This window comes from Pinus tabuliformis, chromosome 4_2, assembly GCF_031772625.1.
Source record: "Pinus tabuliformis cultivar Carrire ecotype Pingquan chromosome 4_2, CPIR1, whole genome shotgun sequence".
Classification (NCBI taxonomy): Eukaryota; Viridiplantae; Streptophyta; class Pinopsida; order Pinales; family Pinaceae; genus Pinus; species Pinus tabuliformis.
Window position 1 is genome coordinate 936,230,011 of NC_142304.1, and position 24,378 is coordinate 936,254,388.

The following is a 24,378-nucleotide window of genomic DNA, read 5'->3' on the forward strand; positions in this document are numbered from 1 at the left end:
CACAATCTATGTAAAATAATTTCTTCTCAGCACACTTATGACCTTTAGTGTATTTGCTATCACAACTGTAACAAAGCCCTTTTGCTCTTTTTTCTTCCAATTTTTGTGGTGTCAACCTTGTAGGTTGTGGAAGGCTAGGGGCAACAACACTTCCATCTTTATAGTTGTGAGTGGTAGGCTTCCTTGTTGCCATAATTTTGCTTTCCATTTTTCTTGCCAACCTGAATGCCTTCTCCAATGAATCAGGTTCCCAAAGACAAATCTCATGTTGAATGTTATCCTTTAATGTTCTTATGAAGACATTAATCCTCTGCTTCTCTGGAATATCATTTACCCTTATATTCAATTTTTGGAAATCCTCAATGTGCTCTGCCATTGAACCCTTTTGTTTGAGATTTACCAATTGGCTAAAGAAGGTGTTTCTCTTTGTATCCTCATAATGTGCTATCATTTCGTCCGTAAAAATTGACCAAGTGACAATTTGTTTATGGGAGCAAAGCCATCGATACCATACAAACCGATTGGGTTCCAAATATAAAGTTCCAATGCGTACTTTTTGTGCGTTTTACACATTATGGTGATCAAAATATTGTTCCATCTGTAGTATCCATGTTACGGGATCCTTGCCATCAAACTTCCCCATATCGATCTTTGGAATGTGGTGGGTCTTTATTCCAACGTTAGAGTCTATGAAATCATGATTAACGTTTCTTCTGTTCTCATCATGAGTTTTCTCTACTACCTTTTCGCCACTAGGAAGCCTTTCTTGTAGCAACTTTGTCAAACCTACCTTCAAACCTTCCACGTTTTTCTTCAAATCTTCAATGTTGTCATTCTTTAAATCATGATTAACATATATTTTGTTCTCATTTCGAGTTTTCTCTACTACCTTTTCGCCATTAGGAAACCTTTCTTGGAGCAACTTTGTCAAACCTTCCTTCCAACTTTCCACGTCCTTCCAATCTTCAATGTTGTCTTTTATACCATCCATCTTATGCTTCCACGCCTTTCTTTAAACCATCCATCTCATCTTCCACGCCTTTCTTTAAACCATCCATCTTAACTTCTGTTACTTTTTGTGAGAGTGAAATTTGTTGCACTTGGTCTCTTAATTTTGATATATCATGTTGCATTTCTTCCTCTTCTTCACGAGTCATGCTAGAGCTTTCAAGTTGCTTACTAGTTGTTTCCATTTTATTTCTTCGGGGCATCAATTAATGATAATTATGCTTCACTATGCCCTTTGAATTCCTTCAAACTAATTTTTCAAACCAGACTTATGCAAAATTTTAAAAAATGCACACCTTTTTTCACTTTGTAGGAGCTCGATATTGAATCTGATGTATCTCCGAAATTTCGAATCTCCAAGGTCTGAAATTGTGAACTGTGGTATCCCTCTGAGTCCTATTTCTAATGCCACCAGTCTAATCAAAATTAGATTCTCCAACAAAGCATTATACCCAATCTCCCAAGATGACCTGATTATACACTTTTTCAGTAGAGTGAACTTGTACGAAGTGCCACGTGTCACTGTTTCAACCTTCGGACCTGAAAACAATGCTCAGAAAACTACAGTCGACGCTCTTTCTGTAACTTCTTACGAAATTTCAATCTGACAATCAAAGAGAACGTTATGACGATTTTCCCAAGATCACATGTTTGGGATGTAATTCGGGAGCCTGCAAAAACCCTAAATGTCTTGAACCATATCTCCGAAAATATAGTGAAACAAGATCTGAAATTCGGGTCTGAGCTTAATTAAGATTTCAGCTCAAATGGGTTTTAATTTCAGTGTCTGAACCTTCGTTAAAAAAAAAACGTATAGCGCAAATGCCACGATGACCTATTTGAGATGGAATTCTGGAGCTTGCAAAAACCCTAACTTCCTCAGATCATATCTCCGAAAATATAGCAAGACAAGATCTGAAATTCGGACCCGAGGATCATCGAGATTTCGGCTCAAATGGGTTTTTTTTTTAGCGTCTGAAACGTCGTAGAAATTGTTTTATAGCGAGAATGCCATGATGACCTGTTTTGGAGCAGTGAAACCCTAGAATTCAAACCTTTGATACCTTATGTTATGAAACCAGCGCACAAAAAGATAGAAAAGATAAATCAACAACTTAAAAATCAGCCTCTTCGAGGGGGCAACCTCTTTTACATTACACAAATGAACAATTCTTGGATGATACAAATGATAAGACCCCGTTTCTATATATAGGAGTCTAAGTGGTCCCAATACAATCAAAGCCTACATAACAATAAATTGCAAGGGCACAACAATAACAATAGTGGGCTTCTATGGGGTACAATAATAACAACATGGGGACTATATGGGCACAATAATACAATAAAGGGGTTGCACTAATAACAATAAGGGTTCACTAGTAGTACAAGGACCTAACACACCAACATCCCTTCATATTAAAGGGAGGAATGTTGACACCTAATCCCTCTTTGGGATTAGGTAAATCCATGTAAATATTGTAAATAGAAAAATAAAGGGAATTGGAAGATGAAGAGACATTGGGAGATGAAACCAAATAGTCTCTCTCTCCATGTATACATACATGTTCTATGATCTATCTTAATGAAAAATAACAATCATATTCATGGAGTTATTCCTGGTCTGACATCTTGCTTAGATACTTTTTCTGGGTATTGGAGAAATTAATCCAACTGTGTCTCTAGCCTCATAAACATCATTAGAGACTAGAACACCTGCCTGAGCTACACAAATTAACAAGGTGAAGCATTGAGACCCTTGGGTCTTCGAGTAGTAGCAGCACATCATACCTACCCCTGGGCATCTCTTGCACCCAAGACATTTTACCACTTTGCACTACGTTTGACGATTCGTCAGGATGATACACTTGGACAAACATGCTCCCAACTTGGCCTTAGCACCTTCTAAAGGATGGCAGCTGATCCAAGGCTCGGATGAGGATGGTCTCACCTTCAAAGACTTGGGAGGGCTAGTAGCACCAAGAAAGCCTCACCATTGGAATAAAGATGGACATTATGAGCAGAAGACCCAGGAGACCACCTTACTGTACCCCAAATGGATTTTTGGGACCACAAAGGGATATTGATGGAGATTTGAGGGCCAACCCTCAAATGATGATATTTAAGGGCTTATACACCACACTTGGCACTCAAAAGCCTCAACACTTGACACTTGGAACTCATTTCATGGATAACGTCAACCTTATGAGGCCTCATGACTCACACGTGTTCATTTGCATTTATGTCTAAGCTAGTTGGGTTGGCTTGTAACCCAAGGTTCTATTGTAATTTTAACTTGCTATTAGGGGCTCTTGGGCTAATTAGAAACTTATCCTCCTCATATAAATAAAGGAGAGGACTATTTCATTTCTCATCATCATCACTTGTGACTCAGCCTCTCTTGTGAGAATTTTGGCCTCTTGTACCTATTGGAGAGATGTGATCTATGGAGCATATTTTGTCTTGGAGCTATATTCTTGTCTTTGGAGAAGTTGCCTTGGATCAATGATTGGATTGTACATGCATATTGTCTTGTAAGTGCCCTTTTATTGAAAATTTATGATTTCATGTCTAATGTATGGAATAAATTGGTGATCTAGGTTAAATATTGTGCCCTAATTTTGTTGAATATCAATTGTATGGAAGCTAGGTCATATTATTGCATGCATTACTCATTGTATGATATGTGAATGGCAATCCCCTTGGTGATCTTACATTAGCTCTCCCAAGTGAATTTTGATCCCTCACAAAGGTAATAGTTAGGGTTTTGATGCTAGGGCATCAAAATATCCTTACTCCTTTGCAAGTTTTAGCCAACCTTAAGAATCCATAGACTCCATCAACCCTAGGACTAGGCATTGGCCATCCATTGTTGGTGATCAAATCAATTCTTATCCATAAAACTGAGTCTCCGCTCTCTTCTATAATTTTGGCTCTCTTAAGGCCAAGCGACCTAGCTAGGGTTTAGTGAAAATTGGCTAGGAAGAGTATGTTTGATCTTGGAAGGTCTCAACATCTAGGGTTGAGTGGTTTCCTCAAAATCATTCCCCTTTGGTTATCATTCCATTCAATTTTATCCATCATTTCTCTTGCCCTAGGATAAAACCCGAGTTTGGTAATAACTTCAACTTGAGGGCTTGTTGAAGGCTTCATGTGCCTTTATCTTGCTAATACCTATTATTGGAAATCTTTTCTTAGCATCCTGACCAATGTTTCATGAAGCAGGGACGAAACGGGGACGTTTTTTGGAAGCAGGGACGTGGAAGCGTCATTTTCCAAAAATATAGGAAGCGAAGCATCTCGGAAGCGTCTACTATATATACATATTTTTATATATTTTTTTGCATTTATATTAAAAAAACATCCAAAATACCAAATTAGTTGTATGTAGAATACATGAAAACATGCATATTTTTACATAAATCAAGATAGATATGGCATCCATTGTACATCAATGATTAATTATTCTAGCATCAACCATCTACAATCTAGATTCCTCTTCTCTTGTCTAGCCTTTGCCTCTACTTCAATTCTATAGGGATTTTAGTCAACATTGCCTAATTTTGATCAAACAGCTTAATCCAAGACTTATAATATGGTAGAGAAAGCTTAACATGCATTATCAATGATTTTGACTTGAGTGAAGGGTACATAATTGCTAAGGCCATGACAAAGGAGTTCAACAATCAATAACACCGACATTGGGGTACATATAGGGCTTGTTGCTCTTGATTAAATGCCAATCACATGCACTCATACATGATATAATCCAATGAAATGCCACAATCCCATTGATCGTGAAAATTGTTAAGTCTGCTGAATTTTGAATGGGATATGAAATTCTATTTTCTCCATATGAAGTCTGATGAGGTTGGAACCACTCTCAAACATCCTGATTCATTTCATGGTAATGTTAAAAATTTAAGTAAAATGATGGAAATGAAATATAAAGGAGAATGTCACTTTTATATTTCATTTCCATCCTTTTACTTTAAGAATTTAACATTACCATTAGGGAGCATCAAGGGGCACCTTAGGAGTATTCAGAAAGAATAGTTCCTCACAGATCAGTTCGGAATTTCCAAAAACAAAAAAACAAAAAAAACCCCGCGGAACCGTCCACCTTCTCTCAGATCCGCGGTGGACACACGCCCAAACCTCCACAAATCTGCACCCGATCCTTTCCGGATCCACGGATCGGGAAATAGGAACCGCGGATCGGGCAGTAGGAGCCGCAAATTGGGCCCCCACGTATCCAATTTTGCAGGAACCGCGGATCCAATTTTCCGATCCGCGGTTCTGCCGAAGGATCGGTGGCGGATCCGTACGGGACGTGGATCTGCCTTTGGATCCTTGGGAGGGGGGACAATTCCTACAACATTGATCCTGACCTTGGCTCATCCCAACACACAACATAGCAATCAAACCCTAGGTCTTGCATTGCCTCAATTTAGTCTCTATTTGGAAAGTGAATTGCCCATTCTTCATTGTTGGAGCTTTGTACCTAAATTGTGATTTTCTCTTAGAAGCCTCTTAATCACCTTATGCCTTTAAGCATAGAAAATCTCTTTGGTGACTTACCTACAAGGACTCCTCCCATTTGTGAAAATCCATGGAGAGCACGGGGTAGTAGCTGTGGTGACAGTGGGCTATTACCATATTGTTGTCACTTGGTCTAGTGATAGCCTTGTAGGGTACCCCTCTCCAAGGCCTGCTAGATTTTGTGGCAACCCCCCCCAGGTTAGGGTAGCTTAGTTTCCTTAGTCTGAAGTGTGTAGCTTGCCTTTTTTTCCTGTAGGCTCTCCTGTAGAGGTTAGACTTTTCCTCTTGTCCCTTGTGTTTTCACCTTGTGGTTGGGCCTTTTACACCTAGGGTGAGAGTATAAGCGGTGATGACTCCAACTGATAAACAACAGTTCTCCTCTTGATACTGGTCTATTTTAAATGTTCTAAATCCATCTTGAATCTATATATCAAACACACTACTGCCCATATACTTTAATGATTTCTACTTACTATCATGGCAACTTAGCATTACTACCCAGATAAGCTATCCATATGTACTGAGTCTACTGACTATCACGACAATTTAACATTACTACCCAAATAAACTGCCCAGACTTCCAGGGCACTTGTCATCATAACTATTCTTCTATTTTCATTCTTATTTCTTCATTTGATGTCTCATGCTTCACTGGCCTTGTGATTAATCTGTTTCTGTCTGCATCCAGAAAAGGAGATGGGACTTCTCAAACAGAAAACAGTATTTTAATAGACTTCCTGTTCTTCAGACTCGCCCCCTTTCTTCTCAAATTATTGTCCTTGAAGATAACTGCATTTCTATTAAATATGAGGTTTGTCTGAACATTATTTAGAAAATTCTTTAACAAACTTATAATTCAAAGACAGATATCCAAATGAATATGCAAAAGAATTTCTAATGACAACTATATTTTTTTCTAGCCCACTTTTAATTGGCAACTTGGAACAGAAACGTTACAAATATAAACTATAATACCTTAGAAACAGCCATCCAAGGAACACAGCATATTGCAAGCAGGCAAAGATCTAGGGAATCAATGCAATTACAATACAGGTGAAATGGATAATAATTGCAGATGATGGAGGAAATGCAAATGCCAGAAGAGGAGAATCAGAGATGACTCACCAGTGGTTGCATACGTTTCTTCCCAATAGGATAACGGTAAGGATTTTCTGACTTCATCTTAAATGCAGTGAACCAAAGAATAAAGCCTGATAGAAGATCCAGAAGTGAGTCCAATGTTGAAGCAATTATGGCTAGCGAACCACTCTTTATCGATGCATATACTTTTGCAATGAAAAGAACAATGTTTGCTATGTTGGATAAATGGATTGCAATTGTTTCACTTCGTGCAAGCTTGTCGCTGTCTTCCTGCAAGGATTTGAGCAAACATTTCTCTCAAAATAATCAAACACTCCACTGTTGCTGGTTTGATTGTTAGAATGTGCTAACAGCAATAAATATAATGATGAAACCTTAGACATGCCAGGCAAAGCACAATTATCAGTGACCAAATCCATTTCTGCAAATCCGTCAAGCATTTCCCCCTGCTGCTGATAATATTTGGCTACTCCATCACCACTACAAGGACCTGTATTCCCCACAGAGAAACAACTAAGAAAGCACTTGGGTTGCATGTTGCAAAAGTTAAAGCATATATTAGCATGCATTCTGTAACCAAAACCCATGAGAAATTCTATAGCAAAGCACCCGATGTATCTCAATCCAGTAAACACATATTAAAGGGAAAGCCATTACAGACAAAAGAAAAAACTTTCAATCTCGTTGAAACATGTGCATGACTTTCTAAGAAGTTTAATTTCTGTATTTATGTGGCCAGGAAGCTTTTTTATGATAAAACACTGATAGATGAACATGGAGCAGAGAAGCACAATAGAATTTAGCAGAGAGTATGATTTGTTTGAGAATGCTTCCATAAAACTGAATTCTTGTGCCACTGGTTATGAGTGATCAACTGTAAACAAACAATGAGCATGCTCCTTTGAAATTGAGTTAAATATTTTGAATGGAAGGTTCATATTATATAGTTGTTTGTATCTTCTTTTAGGATGGTTCCTTATTCTGAGTAATCTCTCCTGTTTTGAATGAATCATTTGAAATTCCAACTCATAGTTTGGATCCTCATTCTTGAAAGAGAGTTTCAAATAACTGCATTTATGAAAAACACATTAATTGGCTCTGTCACCCAACCATGTGGGTAACCCCTTGGAGAAATATTTTCTCATATTGTTTCAACTTTAAACCTGCCAGCTAGTAGCCCTATCATGATCCACATATAGATAGTCTCAAATGACTTGCTTCCATCCTTCTGTTAGTGCTTTCTTTCTCTAGCTTATTCATCCAATTAAGGTGGGTCATCAAATATGAGGTACATTAAAAACTTTTGTATTCAAGTGATTTCATTGAATGCTTAAATGCATTCTAGTATGGATCACAGGTTGAATTGAATGATAGACTGCTGTTGGTTATACTCTTGTTCCCAGGCCTTACCTTGATGGTTATCACTTTCCCCTAGTCCAATGTGACCTTCATTGAGGCCTTTCTTTCCCTTTCTAGGAGGGGCACAAATAGGAGGCTCAAATTGATGTTGCGTGTCCATGATGATCCATACTTACATTTTCCATATTCCTCTTATATCCACATGCCATCTTCAGGTTGATTGCTATCTATCACCAGATTTGGTTCCTTGTTTTCCTCATCCTTGAATAGGGGCATGGAAACTTTTCCTAAGAGGTTGAAACAACAAAAAGAAAAAAAAAAGCATGAGCCATGATGTTAAAATGAAAAAGATTGGCAAGAATAATGGAAGTGAATGGATAAAATCCTAGCCTAAACTCTACCCCCATCATTAGCCCTCGCCCAATTACTAGCCAATGCATGAGCTATCTAAAAAAGGAACTTTGAATATCACAACCCCGATGAGCAATGAAATTATTCATCTTAAAAGGGTCAATGATGAACCAATTAAAGCTTGTAACCCAAGATGTATATGTCAAAAGGAAAAGAAAAGAAATTGACATAGCAACATTGCTACGATAGGCACGTGGATGTCCTTCGAGACGCCTTCCGGTATTTTCTCTTTACTCATGCAACCAAAGAGGTCATGCACCTCTTGCTCAAGTTTCCTCTCCAAGATATACATCAAAATTACAAAAATTAGGACCATATTATGGTCTGCATGCTGCAAGCAATTGTTCCATTAATAGGGAATGCCTGTTATGCATTGGCTTAACTATATCAAGGTTTATTGCTGTTAGCACATTCTAACAATCAAACCAGCAACAGTGGAGTGTTTGATTATTTTAAGAGAAATGTTTGCTCAAATCCTTGCAGGGAGACAGCGACAAGCTTGTTGAAATTTGGTACCGGAGGACAGGTGGTTCCCTAAGGCTTTGATCTTTGGCCTAGGGAAAAGTGTCCAAAAGAATTTAATTTTTTCTCCTAAAGTGACTTTATAATTTTTATAAAGTCAAATCTAATTTAAAAGTGACTTTAAGTGATAAAGTTACTAAAGTCTAATTTTAAAGTGACTTTAATAAAGTCAATATAAAATTAGAAAGGAAAAGTGACTTTGGAAATAAATGACTAAGTGGGTCTTTATTAAAGTGTGGTGAATTAAAAAATAAAAAAGTGAGATTTAAATGAGCATTTAATCTCAGCCCTAGATCTCAATCTATTTCAGCCATTGGATTTAGGGATTCCCCAAAAGTCACTTAGGGTTAGATTAAAGGAGGAAAAGGTCATTACTTTTTTCATGAGCAGATTGAGAGAAGGAGAGCAAGAGAGCAAGGGAGATTTCTGAACAGTGAGGAGAAGGAGGCAGCAGCTTGGCACACATTCCAAAGCAGGGTTTTAGCAAATCCGTACAGCTGAATTAGCACACAGTGAAAGGCAGATATTGGGCACAATTTTCTAGAAATCTGTACAGCAAGTGCACAACAATCGAGGAGCAGAAATCCATACAAGTGGTTGTACCTTGGCACGCAAATCGAGACAAATCCCTACAGCTGTACTGCTAGTTTATTTTTGCACACAAATCGAGGAAATCTGTACAGCGTATTTATGGCAGCTTGCATGCTTTTCTAGGCAAGCCATACAGCAGCATTTAACACTGAAATTTGGCACAAAAATCGAGGAGGCCGTACAGCATTTATTGCTGTTCAATTTTGCTGTTTGCAAGTTTTTCCAGTTGGCTGTGAGGCACGGAAAACGAGATAAGATGTAGAAGTTTGCTTGCTGATTTTTTTGTTGAATATCTCACTGTAAAAAGCATTTTCCAGAAATAAGAAAGAGCTCTCGAACTGGTTTTCCCCAAGAGTTGTAGGGGGTTTTTCCAGGGTCACCTTGACCAAAAATCACTGTGTTTAAATGTGTTGAATGGCTGTTTGTATGCGCTGATTTTTATATTTCTGCATTTTCCAGCATTCTGTAAAATTTCCAGAATTTGTGTTTTCAGCAAAATTTATTTTCCAGTTGTTGAATGTATGGATATGGGAAAGGGCATTTAACTATTTTGGAAAAATAAAGTGAAACTGAAAACCGGGGTGGGAAATGAGAAATTTTTACATGGTATCAAAGCTTGAGTGCTAAAGTGCAGTTTGGGACAGTAAGGAGAAAAATTACAGCCTGCTGATTTTTCACTCAGAAAATTCCAGCAAGCTGATTTTTCACAAACAACAGTTTTATCTTTACTACAGCAGTGCTATTTTTCAGTTTTAGGACAGCAGGATGTCATTGGAATTGAGGGTGGAGGATAGGTTGGATGGGCATTCCAATTACAGCGTTTGGAATGAGAGAATGCAGAGTATTTTTGAGGAGACAAAAGTCTGGGACATCATGGTGCATACCACACAGAACCCTGTTGTTGTGCCTACTGATGCTACTCAGTTGGCTAATTATAATAAAAAGAACAACAAGGGTGAAAGACTGATTCTAGACGGAGTCAAAGACCATTGCATTCCTCATGTGAGAGGAAAGAGAAATGCCCATGAGATGTGGACAGCATTGTCCAATCTCTACTAGAGTACCAATGAGAACCGGAAAATGGTCCTGAAGGAGAAGTTGAAGACCATTAAGATGGACAATGATAGTGCAGCTGGATATCTCACAAAGATTACTAATGTGAGAGATGAGTTGGCAACAGTTGGAGAGGTCATTCCACCCACTGAGTTGGTGCGGATTGCAGTGAATGGCCTCCCCCGTTCATGGATGAACTTTGCTGATGGGGTTTGTGCACGTGAGACCCTTCCCACATGGGAGAGGTTTTGGGATGATTGCATTCAGACAGAGATCAGGAAAGGTCAGCTTGGGGCAACCAAGCCAGTTGAGCAGGATGAGGATGTAGCACTGTTGGCAGGAGGCAAGAAAGGCAAAGGGAAGAAGCAGGCTTCCACAAGCAATGGTGGGGGCAAAGGCAAAGGTAAAGGTAAACAGGATAACACACAGAAGGACTATTCCAAGGTGAAGTGTTGGAATTGTCAAAAGATGGGACACTATGCAGTTGTGTGTCCGGAGAAGAAGAAGAAGAAGGGGAAGAACCAGAGCATGGCAGCTTCAGCAGAGGTTGAGGACTTTGCAGATCATTTTGACCGGGAGTTTGCGTTCACTGCGTGCAGTGTTGCGGGGGAGCGCCCCCCCCCCCTCGCTCCCGCTCCCGATCCGCGCTCCGGGCGGGAGCGACTCGGGAGCGGGTCGGGAGCGCGCTCCCTAAAAAAAATTTCGCTCCCTGCCTTTTCGGGAGCGTTTTCGGGAGCGTTTTGCCTTTTTTGCATTTTTTTTTTGTAGTAATGTTCGAAATGCAATTTTTTTTGAAAGAAACAAATAGTTTTTGAGTGGGGCAACTTAATGATCAAGTCTAGGCCCTAGTATTGATATGCTATTCATGGTAATGTTAAATTCTTAAAGTAAAAGTGACATTTTCTTTAATTTTCATTTTCATCCTTTTACTTAAATTTTTAACATTACCATGAAATGACTCAGGATGTTTGAGAGTGGTTTCGTCCTCATTGGATTTCATATGGAGAAAGTAGAATTTTAGATTTCATTCAAAATCCAGCAGACTCATCAGTTTTTTAGGATTTCAGGATTGGGGGATTGCAATGTTTCCATTGAATTTTGTCATGTATTAGGGTATGGAACTCATATTTAATCAAGAGTACCAATCCCTCTATGTACCTTGATGTTAGTGACATTGGTTGTCGAACTCCTCTATCATGACCCTTCTAAAAATGTACGCATCACTCAAACAAAATCTTGACTTGACATGCTATGCTTTTTCTATCTTATGTTAATGCTTAGAGGGTGATATTAATGACAAAGATCCCTATACAGATACAAAGGTAATGACAAAGATACCTCTGGATATTAATGCTTGGAGGGTGATATTAATGACAAAGATCCTGATTTTGCAACAAGACTAAAAAATTAGATATTTCTCGTGGTGGCAAGAGGCCCAAGCATAAGAAATAGATAATAGATTTACTTCTCTTTTCTAGTTTCTAGTAGCTTTTATAAGTTATAACTATTGACTCTTTCATATTTATTATGATATTTTTTTAAACAATATATGACAATTTAAGTTTGAAGTTGGCAATTATAACTCATTAGTAATGAATTATGAATATGATGCTTCATGAAAGTTGAAAGTTGTTTCATTTCATTTCATTTTATAACATTTCATTTCATGTTAGATATTATTTGTTGTAATGGTTACACTTAGCTTACAAGTACAACTTTGGTGATCAATGATGATAAATGTTATATATTGAATTTTAAAAGCTTGAAACTTTAAGATTGATGAATCATGAGACTCAATATGTTGTATGTTACTATGTTACTAACTTGCGGACGTGGTTGATGAAGATTATAACTTCTAGATGATTGTTGTTATATGGTTCAATCTATGTTTTTTTATGTTTTTTATGTCTATTTCATCATTCTACATGTTTTTGTTGACATATATGTATCAAAAATTAAAAAATATAAAAAATATATATATTTTTAAAAAATCGCTCCCCGATTCGCTCCCAAACCGGGAGCTTCTGAAAATGGTCGCTCCCGCTCCCCGCTCCCAAGTAACATAGACTGCGTGTAAGTCCTCTAGTGCAGGATCACCTGCCACACAGGTTCAGAGGGAGCATGCTTTTCCCTTGATTAGTGGAGCATCTTCGGGTATCTGGTATGTGGACAGTGGGGCTTCACGTCACATGACAGGAGTCCGTGAGTACTTCTCAGAGCTTTCAGAGAGTGGCACTGATATAGAGGTAGTACTCGGTGATGACAGAGTTGTTAGAGCAGTCGGTGTGGGGACACTGACATTTCAGAGGGAGTCCAAACCTCCCTTGAAGGTGTCAGATGTTCTTTATGTGTCAGGGATGAGGAAGAACCTCATATCCGTCTCAGCTTTGGAGGACAGAGGATATGAGGTACTGTTCAGGGGAGGACAGGTGTTGATGTATCCCAGGGGCACTCCAGCTGATTCAGCTAGAGTGATAGGTGTACGCCATGCAAAGGTGTACAAGTTTGCATTCCAGCCCCTTTTGGCATTGAGCAGTAGTACCGACAGCAGAGCTAGCAGTTCTGAGCTGTGTGAGATTTGGCACCGCAGGATGGGGCATATGTATCATGGAGCCTTGAGGACCTTGCGGGAGATCACTACAGGTGTGCCAGATTTCAGTACTGATCACTTTGATACTTGCAGAGGATGTGCGATGGGCAAGTTTGCCAAATCCCCTTTTCCCAGCAGTGACAGCAGAGCGACTGGGATTCTTGATTTGATTCATTCTAATGTGAGCGGTCGGATGTCTCATGTTTCCTTGAGTGGATATGAGTACTATATTTTATTCATTGATGATCACTCCAAGAGGACCTGGATTTATTTCTTGAAGACCAAGAGTGAGGTCTTCAAGCGGTTTCAGGAGTTTAGAGCTCTTGTGGAGACACAGACAGGTCGGAAGATCAAGTCCCTGAGGTCAGACAATGGGGGAGAGTACACCCTTGGAGAGTTTGTTGACTATTGTGCGGAGGCAAGCATTAGGAGGGAGTTCACTGTTCTTTACAACCCCCAGCAGAACGGGGTTGCAGAGAGGAAGAACAGATCCATCGGAGGGGCTACCAAAGCCATGTTACATGATCAGGGGTTGCCATTGTTCTTGTGGGCAGAGGCCTACAACACAGCTGTTTATTTGCAGAACAGGAGTCTGCATCGTGCCTTGGGGCACATGACTCCGGAGGAGGCTTTTTCTGGGAAGAAGCCTGATATTGGTCATCTTCGTATCTTTGGGTGCATTACATGCTCCTACATACCCAAGGAGAAGAGGACCAAACTAGAGCCCACCGCAGAGAAAGGTATCTTTGTGGGCTACAGTGAGACCTCAAAGGCCTTTCAGATTTACATTCCTGCACAGAGGAAAGTTGTTGTCAAGTGGGATGTGAAGTTCGAGGAGGACAGGGCCTTTAGGAGATCACGGGAGTCAGAGTATCTGGATCAGCCCGACCCTCAGCAGCAGTTGAGTCAGTCACAGGGATCCAATGGGCAGGGATCAGGAGGATCCAGAGGTACATCTATGAGGATGTCAGGTCCGTCAGTGAGCAGTGGCTCGCCGAGCCAGAGGGGTGGTGCTCCGGGCAGCATGCAGAGCAGTTCACTAGGGAGTCCACTGATGGACAGTTCACACGGTACCTCAGCTTCTACAGGTTCAGGTGCAGGCAAGAGGACAGCAGACAGACAGTCAGGAGTTCAGGCTCCTAATGATGATGAGGAGGAGGAGTTTCATTCTCCAATGGGAGAAGTATGCTCAGGGAAGAGGAAGCCCAAGTGGCTTCAGGACACCTTGAGAGATGCCACATCTGTTGCTGAGCCTAAGAGGTCGGTCAGAGAGAGTAGACCACCTGAGAGGTTTTGTAGCTATATGGCAATGGCTACTAGCATCCTTGACTCTGAGCCTTCTAGCTATGAGGAGGCAGCTAGCCAGCAGGTCTGGAGAGAGGCCATGCAGGAGAAGTATTCTTCTATCATAAAGAATGATGTTTGGGAAGTGGTGCCGAGGCCTGAGGGCAAATCCGTGGTTACTTCCAAATGGCTTTACAAGGTAAAGCATGCTGCAGTTTGAGAAATTCAAAGCGAGGTTTGTGGCTAGAGGGTTCTCCCAAGTAGAGGGAGTTGATTATGAGGAGACCTTCGCTCCCGTGGCTCAATATACTTCGATCCGCTCCATTATATCGATAGCAGCAGAGATGGGTTGGAGGATCCACCAAATGGATGTGAAGACTGCATTTTTCAATGGCTTCATACAGGAGGAGGTGTACATTGAGTAGCCACAGGGCTTTGAGGTGCATGGGAAGAAGTCCCATGTGTGCAAACTAAAGAAGGCCCTTTATGGCCTGAAGCAAGCTCCCAGAGCTTGGTACTCCAGGATAGATACATACTTGCAGGGGATGGGTTTCACAAAGAGTGAGGCAGATCCGAACCTTTACTATATTGTGATAGGTGAGGAGCCTCTCATTCTGGTGTTGTATGTGAATCACTTGGTCATTACAGGTGCAGAGAGACTCATAGAGCACTGCAAGAGAGATCTTGCGGCGGAGTTTGAGATGAAGGACATCGGCTTGATGCATTACTTTTTGGGTTTGGAGGTGTGGCCGGAGGAGGGGCATTTCTTCCTAGGACAGGGAAGTATATTTTGGACATCTTTGGCAGATTCCACATGGAGGATAGTAAACCCATGTCGACACCGATGATCACCAACTGGAAGAAGCTTCATGCTTCGGATTCCGAGTTGGTGGATCCCACATTGTATAGGCAGCTGATTGGTTCCTTGATGTATTTGGTCAACACTAGACCAGATATTTGTTTTGCAGTCAACACTGACGAGTCAGTTTATGTGTGAGCCTAGGAAGGTTCACTAGGTGGCTGCAAAACACATTTTGCGGTACTTGCAGGGGACAGTGGATTATGGTCTGGACTACAGGCAGGGGGATGGAGTGAGATTGGCAGGTTATACTGATTCTGATTGGGCAGGTTGTGCTTCTGATAGGAAGAGAACTTCAGGGTGCTGTTTTGGGTTGGGTTTGGCAGTAGTGTCATGGTTCCGCCGGAAGCAGCAGTCAGTAGCATTGAGTTCAGCGAAAGCAGAGTATATGGCAGCCAGTCTAGCTAGTTGTGAGGCCCTCTGGCTTCGCAAGATGTTGTTTGGCTTATTTGGTCAGCCGTTGAGACCTTCAGTGATTTACAATCAAAGTTGCATTAAACTCACGGAGAATCCAGTATTTCATGATAGGTCAAAGCATATCGGAATCAAATATCATTTCATCAGAGACTATGTTCAGAAGGGAGTTGTGAAGCTTGAGTATATTCCCACTGATGAGCAGGTTGCAGATATTCTTACCAAAGCCTTACCACGGGGCAAGCATGTCTACTTCAGAGACAAGATGGGTGTGGTAAAGAACACCTTCCTCGGTAAAAGGGAGTGTTGAAATTTGGTACCAGAGGACAGGTGGTTCCCTAAGGCTTTGATCTTTGGCCTAGGGAAAAGTGTCCAAAAGAATTTAATTTTTTCTCCTAAAGTGACTTTATAATTTTTATAAAGTCAAATCTAATTTAAAAGTGACTTTAAGTGATAAAATTACTAAAGTCTAATTTTAAAGTGACTTTAATAAAGTCAATATAAAATTACAAAGGAAAAGTAACTTTGGAAATAAATGACTAAATGGGTCTTTATTAAAGTGGGGTGAATTAAAAAATAGAAAGTGAGATTTAAATGAGCATTTAATCTCAGCCCTAGATCTCAATCTATTTTAGCTATTGGATTTAGGGATTCCCCAAAAGTCACTTAGGGTTAGATTAGAAGAGGAAAAGGTGGAAAAGGTCATTACTTTTTTCATGAGCAGATTGACAGAAGGAGGGCAAGACAGCAAGGGAGATTTCTAGACAGTGAGGAGAAGGAGGCAACAGCTTGGCACACATTCCAAGGCAGCATTTTAGCAAATCCGTACCGCTAAGTTAGCACATAGTGAAAGGCAAATATTGGGCACGATTTTCTAGAAATCCGTACATCAAGTGCACAGAAATCGAGTAGAAATCCGTACAGCAAGTGGTTGTACCTTGGCACGCAAATCGAGGCAAATTCATACAGTTGTACTACTAGTTTATTTTTGCATGCAAATCAAGGAAATCTATACAGTGTATTTATGGCAGCTTGCACGCTTTTCTAGGCAGGCCGTACAGCAGCATTTAATGCTGAAATTTGGCACAAAAATTGAGGAGGCTGTACAACATTTATTGCTGTTCAGTTTTGTTGTTTGCAAGTTTTTCCAGTTGGCTGTGAGGCACGGAAAACGAGATAAGTTGTAAAAGTTTGCTTGCTGATTTTTTTGCTGAATATTTCTCACTGTAAAAAGCATTTTCCAGAAATAAGAAAGAGCTCTCGAACTGGTTTTCCCCAAGAGTTGTAGGGGGTTTTTCCAGGGTCACCTTGACCAAAAATCACTGTGTTTAAATGTGTTGAATGGCTGTTTGTATGTGCTGATTTTTATATTTCTGCATTTTCCAGCATTCTGTAAAATTTCCAGAATTTGTGTTTTCAGCAAAATTTATTTTCCAGTTGTTGAATGTATGGATATGGGAAAGGGCATTTAACTATTTTGGAGAAATAAGGTGAAACTGAAAACCGGGGTGGGAAATGAGAAATTTTTACAAAGCTTGCACGAAGTGAAACAGCTGCAATCCATTTATCCAACGTAGCAAACGTTGTTCTTTTCATTGCAAAAGTATATGCATTGGTAAAGAGTGGTTCGCTAGCCATAATTGCTTCAACATTGGACTCACTTCTTGATCTTCTATCAGGCTGTATTCTTTGGTTCACTGCATTTAAGATGAAGTCAGAAAATCCTTACTGTTATCCTATTGGGAAGAAACATATGCAACCAATGGTGAGTCATCTCTGATTCTCCTCTTCTGACATTTGCATTTCCTCCATCATCTGCAATTATTATCCATTTCACCTGTATTGTAATTGCATTGATCCCTAGATCTATGCCTGCTTGCAATACGTTGTGTTCCTTGGATGGCTGCTTCTAATGTATTATAATCTATGTTGCCAGGAAACGTGGGTGCGGGGACGGGGACGGGGACGGGGACGGGAACAGGGACGGGGACGGCATTTTTGGAAACAGGGTGCATGGGTTCGTCGGGTAATATAATAATGTTAAATTTTAATAATTATATTTTATAAATTATAAACTTATAATTAATAATATATATGAAATTTGAATTTGTATATTTTTTCAACTTTAAACAAGAAAACTTTAATGATAATCATTTAAACATGCACATCATTGAACATTCAACATTGACATTGAAATTTCAAAATTTATCACCAAAAAACTGTTCTTTTGAATCTTTTCCGTGTAACCATGACACTGTGACAGCTATGTGAGAGAGCTCAAGGCTACTACTAACACTGAAAATTCAAAATACATACTAGGATAAATGCTAGACTCAGCTATTTTGGTGAAACTTGGGACAGATTTTGTCACACACAGGCTTTAAAATAACTATGCAGCTTAGGTTCATTTGCAAGGATGCCTATCAATGAATCAGGCTGTGGTCATACAGACCCTTCCTCCTACACAACCAAGGAGTGTTAGCATTTCTGCCTCCTGCCCTAATTTCAAGACAGCGTCTCTCCTTATTGAAATTGCTCATTCTGGCTGGAGCTTGAGCTTGTAACTTTGCTTTGAATGTTTAGTTTCCCCCATATAAAAACACAATTTTTTCATAGGAGATTCTTCTCAACCTGATAGTGGTCTAGAATTTTTTTGATGTCTAATCATCCACCTGCCCCATGAATGGTGTGCTCTGTGGTAAAGCAATCCCAAAAACAGTGGCAACTTTACCCTTCCACAAAAAACGCTTATCAGTCTTTGTTTCCCAATAAAATGCACAACAGCCATCTGATGTCTTGAGGGATAGTTTGTCTTTGAGTTTGTCTTTGAGTGCGAAGCTCTGCCTGAATATTAATTATCTAAACATAAAACATCTTCGCAGTTTTTAGAGATTACTTGGTGTACAAGTCTGTAGAGACCATATATGATTTAGGCATATTTTCCTAGTTTTAATCTTAACATGATGTTATCAGAATGCTGTGAGAAATTGGCAGATTTTGATACTTAATTTAGCCATTGTCCAAAATAGCCCTTCGCCATTTAACAGCATCAGCGGATTACAGCTTATGGCTGGTCTCAATCCTACTTTCTATTTGACCGAAAATTTCTAAACCTGTATGTGTGCATTTACAGTTTATAATTTGATGGTTATTTAGCTCGGGAATGAATGTTTCATTCCAAATTGATTTACAAGAATTCTTAAAAAACAAGACTTGTAAAAAACTTAAAAAACCGGTTGTGGGTACCCGTGCAACACAGGTTTTGATGGTAAGACCGTGGAAGAATGTTTCATTCCAAATTGATTTACAAGAATGGATTTAGGGTTTTTTAGGTTTTGTTATAAGTTATTTTTTAATTTCAATAAAAAAAAATTATTTGAAAATTAAATTTTTAATATAGTTTTTTTTATGAAGAACCCAAAGAACCCAACCCGAAAAACCCAAGAACCCAAGCACCCGAAGAACCCAAGAACCCGTTAAAGGAAAAGAACCCAAATTTTTTTTTTGAAGAACCCGGTTCTTTTGGGTTCGTCTGGGAAGAACCCGTACCCAAATCCGGTACTTGGGTGCGGGAACCCGGGACGGGTTCGAGAAACCCACCCCCGGGTGCGGGTACCCGTGCAACACAGATTATAATCTATGTCACAGTGTTCAGCGAATTTGAACCTTGAGGTTCGAAATTCGGCGAACCCAAAAAAAAAAAAAAAAAAATTGTTTCAGTTGGGCAAACCTGATAGTCGAACCTCAAATTCGAACCTTAACGAATTCGAACCTAATAGCCGAACCTCAAATTCCAACCTCAATGAATTCGAACTTGAAGGCGAACCTAAAGACGAACCTGAAGCCAATTTTATAATTTAAAAAAAAAAATTGGGGTTTGAGGTTAGATTTCAGGCGGTTTTTGTCAGTTGTTTTAAGGTTTATGAGAAAAACCATGGGCAACACATGCTTTTTCTTTTGTTACGCTTCCCGCCAATTAGTTTCCCGCGGTGGACACTGGTTTGGCTTTATTTACAATGGTTGTCAATAGATTTTCACAAGCCAACTTCAGTCTGAGTGTACTCGCTCTATTGTGCTCATCGCTGCCGCTGCGTGTTGTATTCTCTGCAATTTCCTGAATTCAATTTCTAGACGCTGCTTGTCCCCGCCGCCCGGAGCGTGAAGTTAATAGTGTTCGTGATTTGTGGCTCGTGGGTGCTCGCTGCTACTCATATAGTTTTATTGATTGATTTTTTTTTTACTATTTCATGTCATATATATATATATAGTCGAACTTAATGCCAAACCTCATACGAACCTCACCGGAAAATTCGAATTCGAATCGAACATAATTGTTTCCGAACTCGAATTCGAACCCGAACCATGTGACATAGATTATAATTTATATTTGTAACATTTCTGTTCCAAGATGCCAATTAAAATGTGGGCTGGAAAAAAATATAGTTGTCATTAGAAATTCTTTTGCATATTCATTTGGATATCTGTCTTTGAATTATAAGTTTGTTAAAGAATTTTCTAAATAATATTCAGACAAACCTTATATTTAATAGAAATGCAGTTATCTTCAAGGACAATAATTTGAGAAGAATGGCAGCGTGTCTGAAGAACAGGAAGTCTATTAAAATATTGTTTTCTATTTGAGAAGTCCCATCTCCTTTTCTGGATGCAGACAGAAACAGATTAATCACAAGGCCAGTGAAGCATGAGACATCAAATGAAGAAATAAGAATGAAAATAGAAGAATAGTTATGATGATAAGTGCCCTGGAAGTCTAGGCGGTTTATTTGGGTAGTAATGTTAAATTGTCATGATAGTCAGTACATATGGATAGCTTATCTGGGTAGTAATTCTAAGTTGCCATGATAGTCAGTAGAAATCATTAAAGTATATGGGCAGTGGTGTGTTTGATATATAGATTCAAGATGGATTTAGAACATCTAAAATAGACCAATATCAAGAGGAAAACTATTGTTTATCAGTTGGAATCATCACCGCTTATACTCTCACCCTAGGTGTAAAAGTGTTAGGATATTCTGACACATAGGAAATAGTTAAGTATAACTTGGTCTAGTATAGAGTTAGGTAAAGTGTGTTTCTTTACTATGTACATTTTGTAACTTACAATCCGATGGTCACGATATGTAGTGACCCGACGGTTCATTCTCTCCTCGGTATTACCGACACTTGATCCGTGGCTTAACATCCGATTGGTCCATGATCTCTATTTAAAGAGCATGGAGGGTCATTTGTAGGGTAACCGTCCATGAGAGAAGCGTATGAAAATTTTCATTCTTTTATTAATAAATTGCCTGAAGTGGCCGCGTTGGCTCAGGCCGTGGACTGTTTCCCTCTTTGAGGGTTTTAACCACGTCAAAAGTACTGGTGTATTGATCTGTGATCTGTTTGTGAGCGGTGTCCTTTGGTGTTCTGTCTGAGGAACTTACCCTGTAAATTCCTACATGGTATCAGAGCTATTTGAGGGCCGCGTCTGTTGGTGATCCAAATCTGAAGCCGGTAGAACTGCATCCGACTGTCGTTTCCTAGATCTACTGTTTCTGACTACTTTCGGGCCGAGAGGACTGCTCTATTGTGTTGGAAGCATCTGTTCCAGTGAGGAACCCCTTTCGTTTCACGCGAAAAGGTTTTCGGTAGCCCTAGCTACGTCATTTTTAAGATCTGGAGGTATACATTGTTTATTTGCAGTTTACAGTTATTTTCTCTCTGTTTATTTCGGTTTCGGTTTATTTAGCTTTTTTTATTACCGGATCTATACCTTTCATTTCTGCGTATGCTCTTTGCCCCGCGACTCTGTGCGATCTGGGCGAATCAGAAACAGAAAGGAAGGATTTTTCTCATGCGTATGCTCTTTTCCGTTGCGCCTTAGTGTGATCTCGGAAAATCAAAAACATAGAGGAAAATATTTAGTTAAGACTAAAACTAACTTCGAGCCGTAAGGTTCATTTTTTTTGTATGTCCGTGTTGGGTTTTGTGTTTCTTGTTTTGTAGGGAAAAAGAGCTTTCTCAAAGCAAGCACGCAACCCAAAGCTTCAACCCCCCCCTCTCTCTCTCAAACTTTTTGTTTAGCTCACTTGGTCCAAAGCTAATTTATGAGAGTAGAGGTCTTGAGTTCAAGTCTCCTTTTTGTGGGGGCGGATTTTTCATTCCCGCACTTCGTGGGCATCTTCATCAAATTTTCTTCAAAAAGCCATAACTTCTTCATCCGGAAGCCGTTTTCAGAGCCATTTTTTTTGAACCAGCCTAATTTTTCGAGATCTTTTCATTGGAACACTTAGTTTCAGCATCTATAGCTTCAGTTTTCTGTTAAAATGGAAAGTCCATGCCAAGTTATTCTTGACAACACCAACTACTTCCAATGGTGGTCCTACATTGTGGATTTACTTAGAAGTAAAGGTCACTACAGAATAGCCTCAGGCCAAGAAACCAAACCGAAAGATGAAGATAAGGCAGCTAAATGGGAAAATAGGCAAGATCAAGCACGTGGGTTGATAGGGATGTTTATTTCTCCAGATCTTAGATTCCATATTGCAGAACTTGATACTCCTGAAGAAGCAATGAAATAGATCACTAAAGTTTTTGGAATTAAAAATGAACTTAAAGCCCATCAACTTGAAAATGAGTTGCTTACATTGGACCCCAATAATTTTTCTTGCATTGAAGATTTTTTGTCCAAGTTCAAGACCCTTAGACTTCTCTTGGAAGGTGTTAAGGTTAAGAAAGATGATAGTAGCCTTATCTACTCCATTCTTACTAAGTTGGGACCAGCGTATTCTGTGTTTGTTTCCACCTTCCATTCTACAAGAGAAGCCTTCATTTCTCAAGGACAAGCCTACAAGTCCCCTTCCTTGATTCCTTTTGTGATTCTTTAATAAGATAACAAGAAAAACTCTTACACCTTGGTCTTCTTAATCTTGGAAACTCTTCTAAGAAAGCGTTAGCTGCCCAGCAGCAACCAAATTCAAAGAATCCTAAGAAGTTGTATCCTAAAAGGAATGGTCCTAAACCAAACAAGAGTCTTAAGCAATTTCAGCCTCATAATGAAAAATCATTTCAACAAAATGATAAGACAAATAAAAACAAAGGGAAGAAGACTGATAAACATTGCAACTTTTGTAATCGAGATGGCCACTTAGAATCCAAATGCTTTAAGAAGATGGAAGCCTTGGAAGCAGCAATGAAGAGCATAATATCCATTTGGAGCACTCTTCAACTTCAACTTCATCTTCAGGAATGGCACTTTCTGCATGTGGATGTCAAGCATCTCAGTCTAGCTGTGCACTAAATGTATCTTCTTCTTCTCATTCTCATGAGTGGCTCATTGATTCTGGAGCTTCTTATCACATGGCCAAAAACAAAACCATGTTTTCTTCTTTAAATGATTGTAACACCAAAAATATATATGTTGGTGATGATAGATCTCTTAGTGTTGTAGGGACTGGAACTGTTCATATAGACAATGGTCAATTTAATGATGTATTATGTGTTCCAACCTTATCCTGCAACCTTCTATCTGTATATCAGATAACTCATTCAGGTGAAGGTAAAATCGTTGAATTTTCACCTCACGATGTTGTAATTAAGGACCTAAGAGATCCTAGACAGATTTTAGCTACTGGCATTGCTGATGATTCTACAAGGTTGTATAAGTTTCACAACTTTGGGTCATCAAATCCTCCCTCGGTATTTGTTGCTCATCACGACGAAGTGAGCAAACTTTGGCATGAGCGATTTGGTCACTTAAACTATCGCTCCCTTCAGAATCTATGTAAAGAAAATATGGTGACAGGTCTTCCAATGGTATCTTGCAAAGATGGTGTTTGTTCCGGATGTGTACTCGGAAAACATCATCGGGATAGTTTTGAAAAACGTGCCTCTTGGCACGCCTCAGCCCCTTTACAGCTCGTGCATAGTGATTTATGTGGTCCACTTCCAGTTGTTTCATTCTCTGGCTACAAGTATTTCTTAACTTTCATTGATGATTTCTCCAGACGCACTTGAGTATACTTCTTAAAACTCAAGAGTGAAGTATTTAACATGTTCTTGGCCTTTAAGGCCTTTGTTGAAAAACAATCTGGACATCAAATTCTTAAGCTAAGATCTGATAATGGCGGAGAATATGTTAACAACAAATTCATCAACTTTTGCACTGAGAATGGAATTCAAATGCAACATACTGTTCCATATACTCCACAACAAAATGGTGTAGCTGAAAGGAAGAATCGCACCTTAAAGGAAATGGCTAATTGTATGCTTCAATCTAAAGGACTTAGTCTTAATTATTGGGCAGAAGCAATTAACTGTGCAAATTACATAATAAATCGCACTCCTACTAAGGTTTTAAAGAATATCACTCTAGAAGAAGCATGGAGCTCAATTAAACCAGATGTAAGTCACTTTCGTGTTTTTGGAAGTTAAGCATGGGCCCATATTCCAAATGAGAAACATAAAGCTTTAGAACCTAAGAGTGAAAAATGTATTTTTGTTGGATATTCTAAAGATGTCAAAGGATATAGACTTATTCCACTTAAGTCCAAAAATGTTATCATTAGAAGAGATGTAAAGTTTGCTGAAAATATATCGGCCTACGAGCCTAGTTCGGCGAATGTGCCACCTCTCCCTATCTCTTCTA

The 24,378-nt window shown here is 39.4% G+C and overlaps 1 protein-coding gene across 4 annotated transcripts in view; it reads right to left on the reverse strand.

Moving 5' to 3' along the window:
- Nucleotides 1–24,378, reverse strand: part of LOC149172763 (metal tolerance protein 5-like) — a 311,496-nt gene that overhangs the window by 66,780 nt on the left and 220,338 nt on the right. For all 4 annotated transcript variants that reach the window (XM_089424430.1, XM_089424431.1, XM_089424433.1 and 1 more), the window contains 2 exons: nt 7,023–7,138; nt 6,673–6,918 (listed from right to left, as the gene is read on the reverse strand). In XM_089424430.1, coding sequence (XP_089280556.1) covers nt 6,673–6,918; nt 7,023–7,138 — 362 coding nt within the window. The remainder of the gene's footprint in view (nt 1–6,672; nt 6,919–7,022; nt 7,139–24,378) is intronic.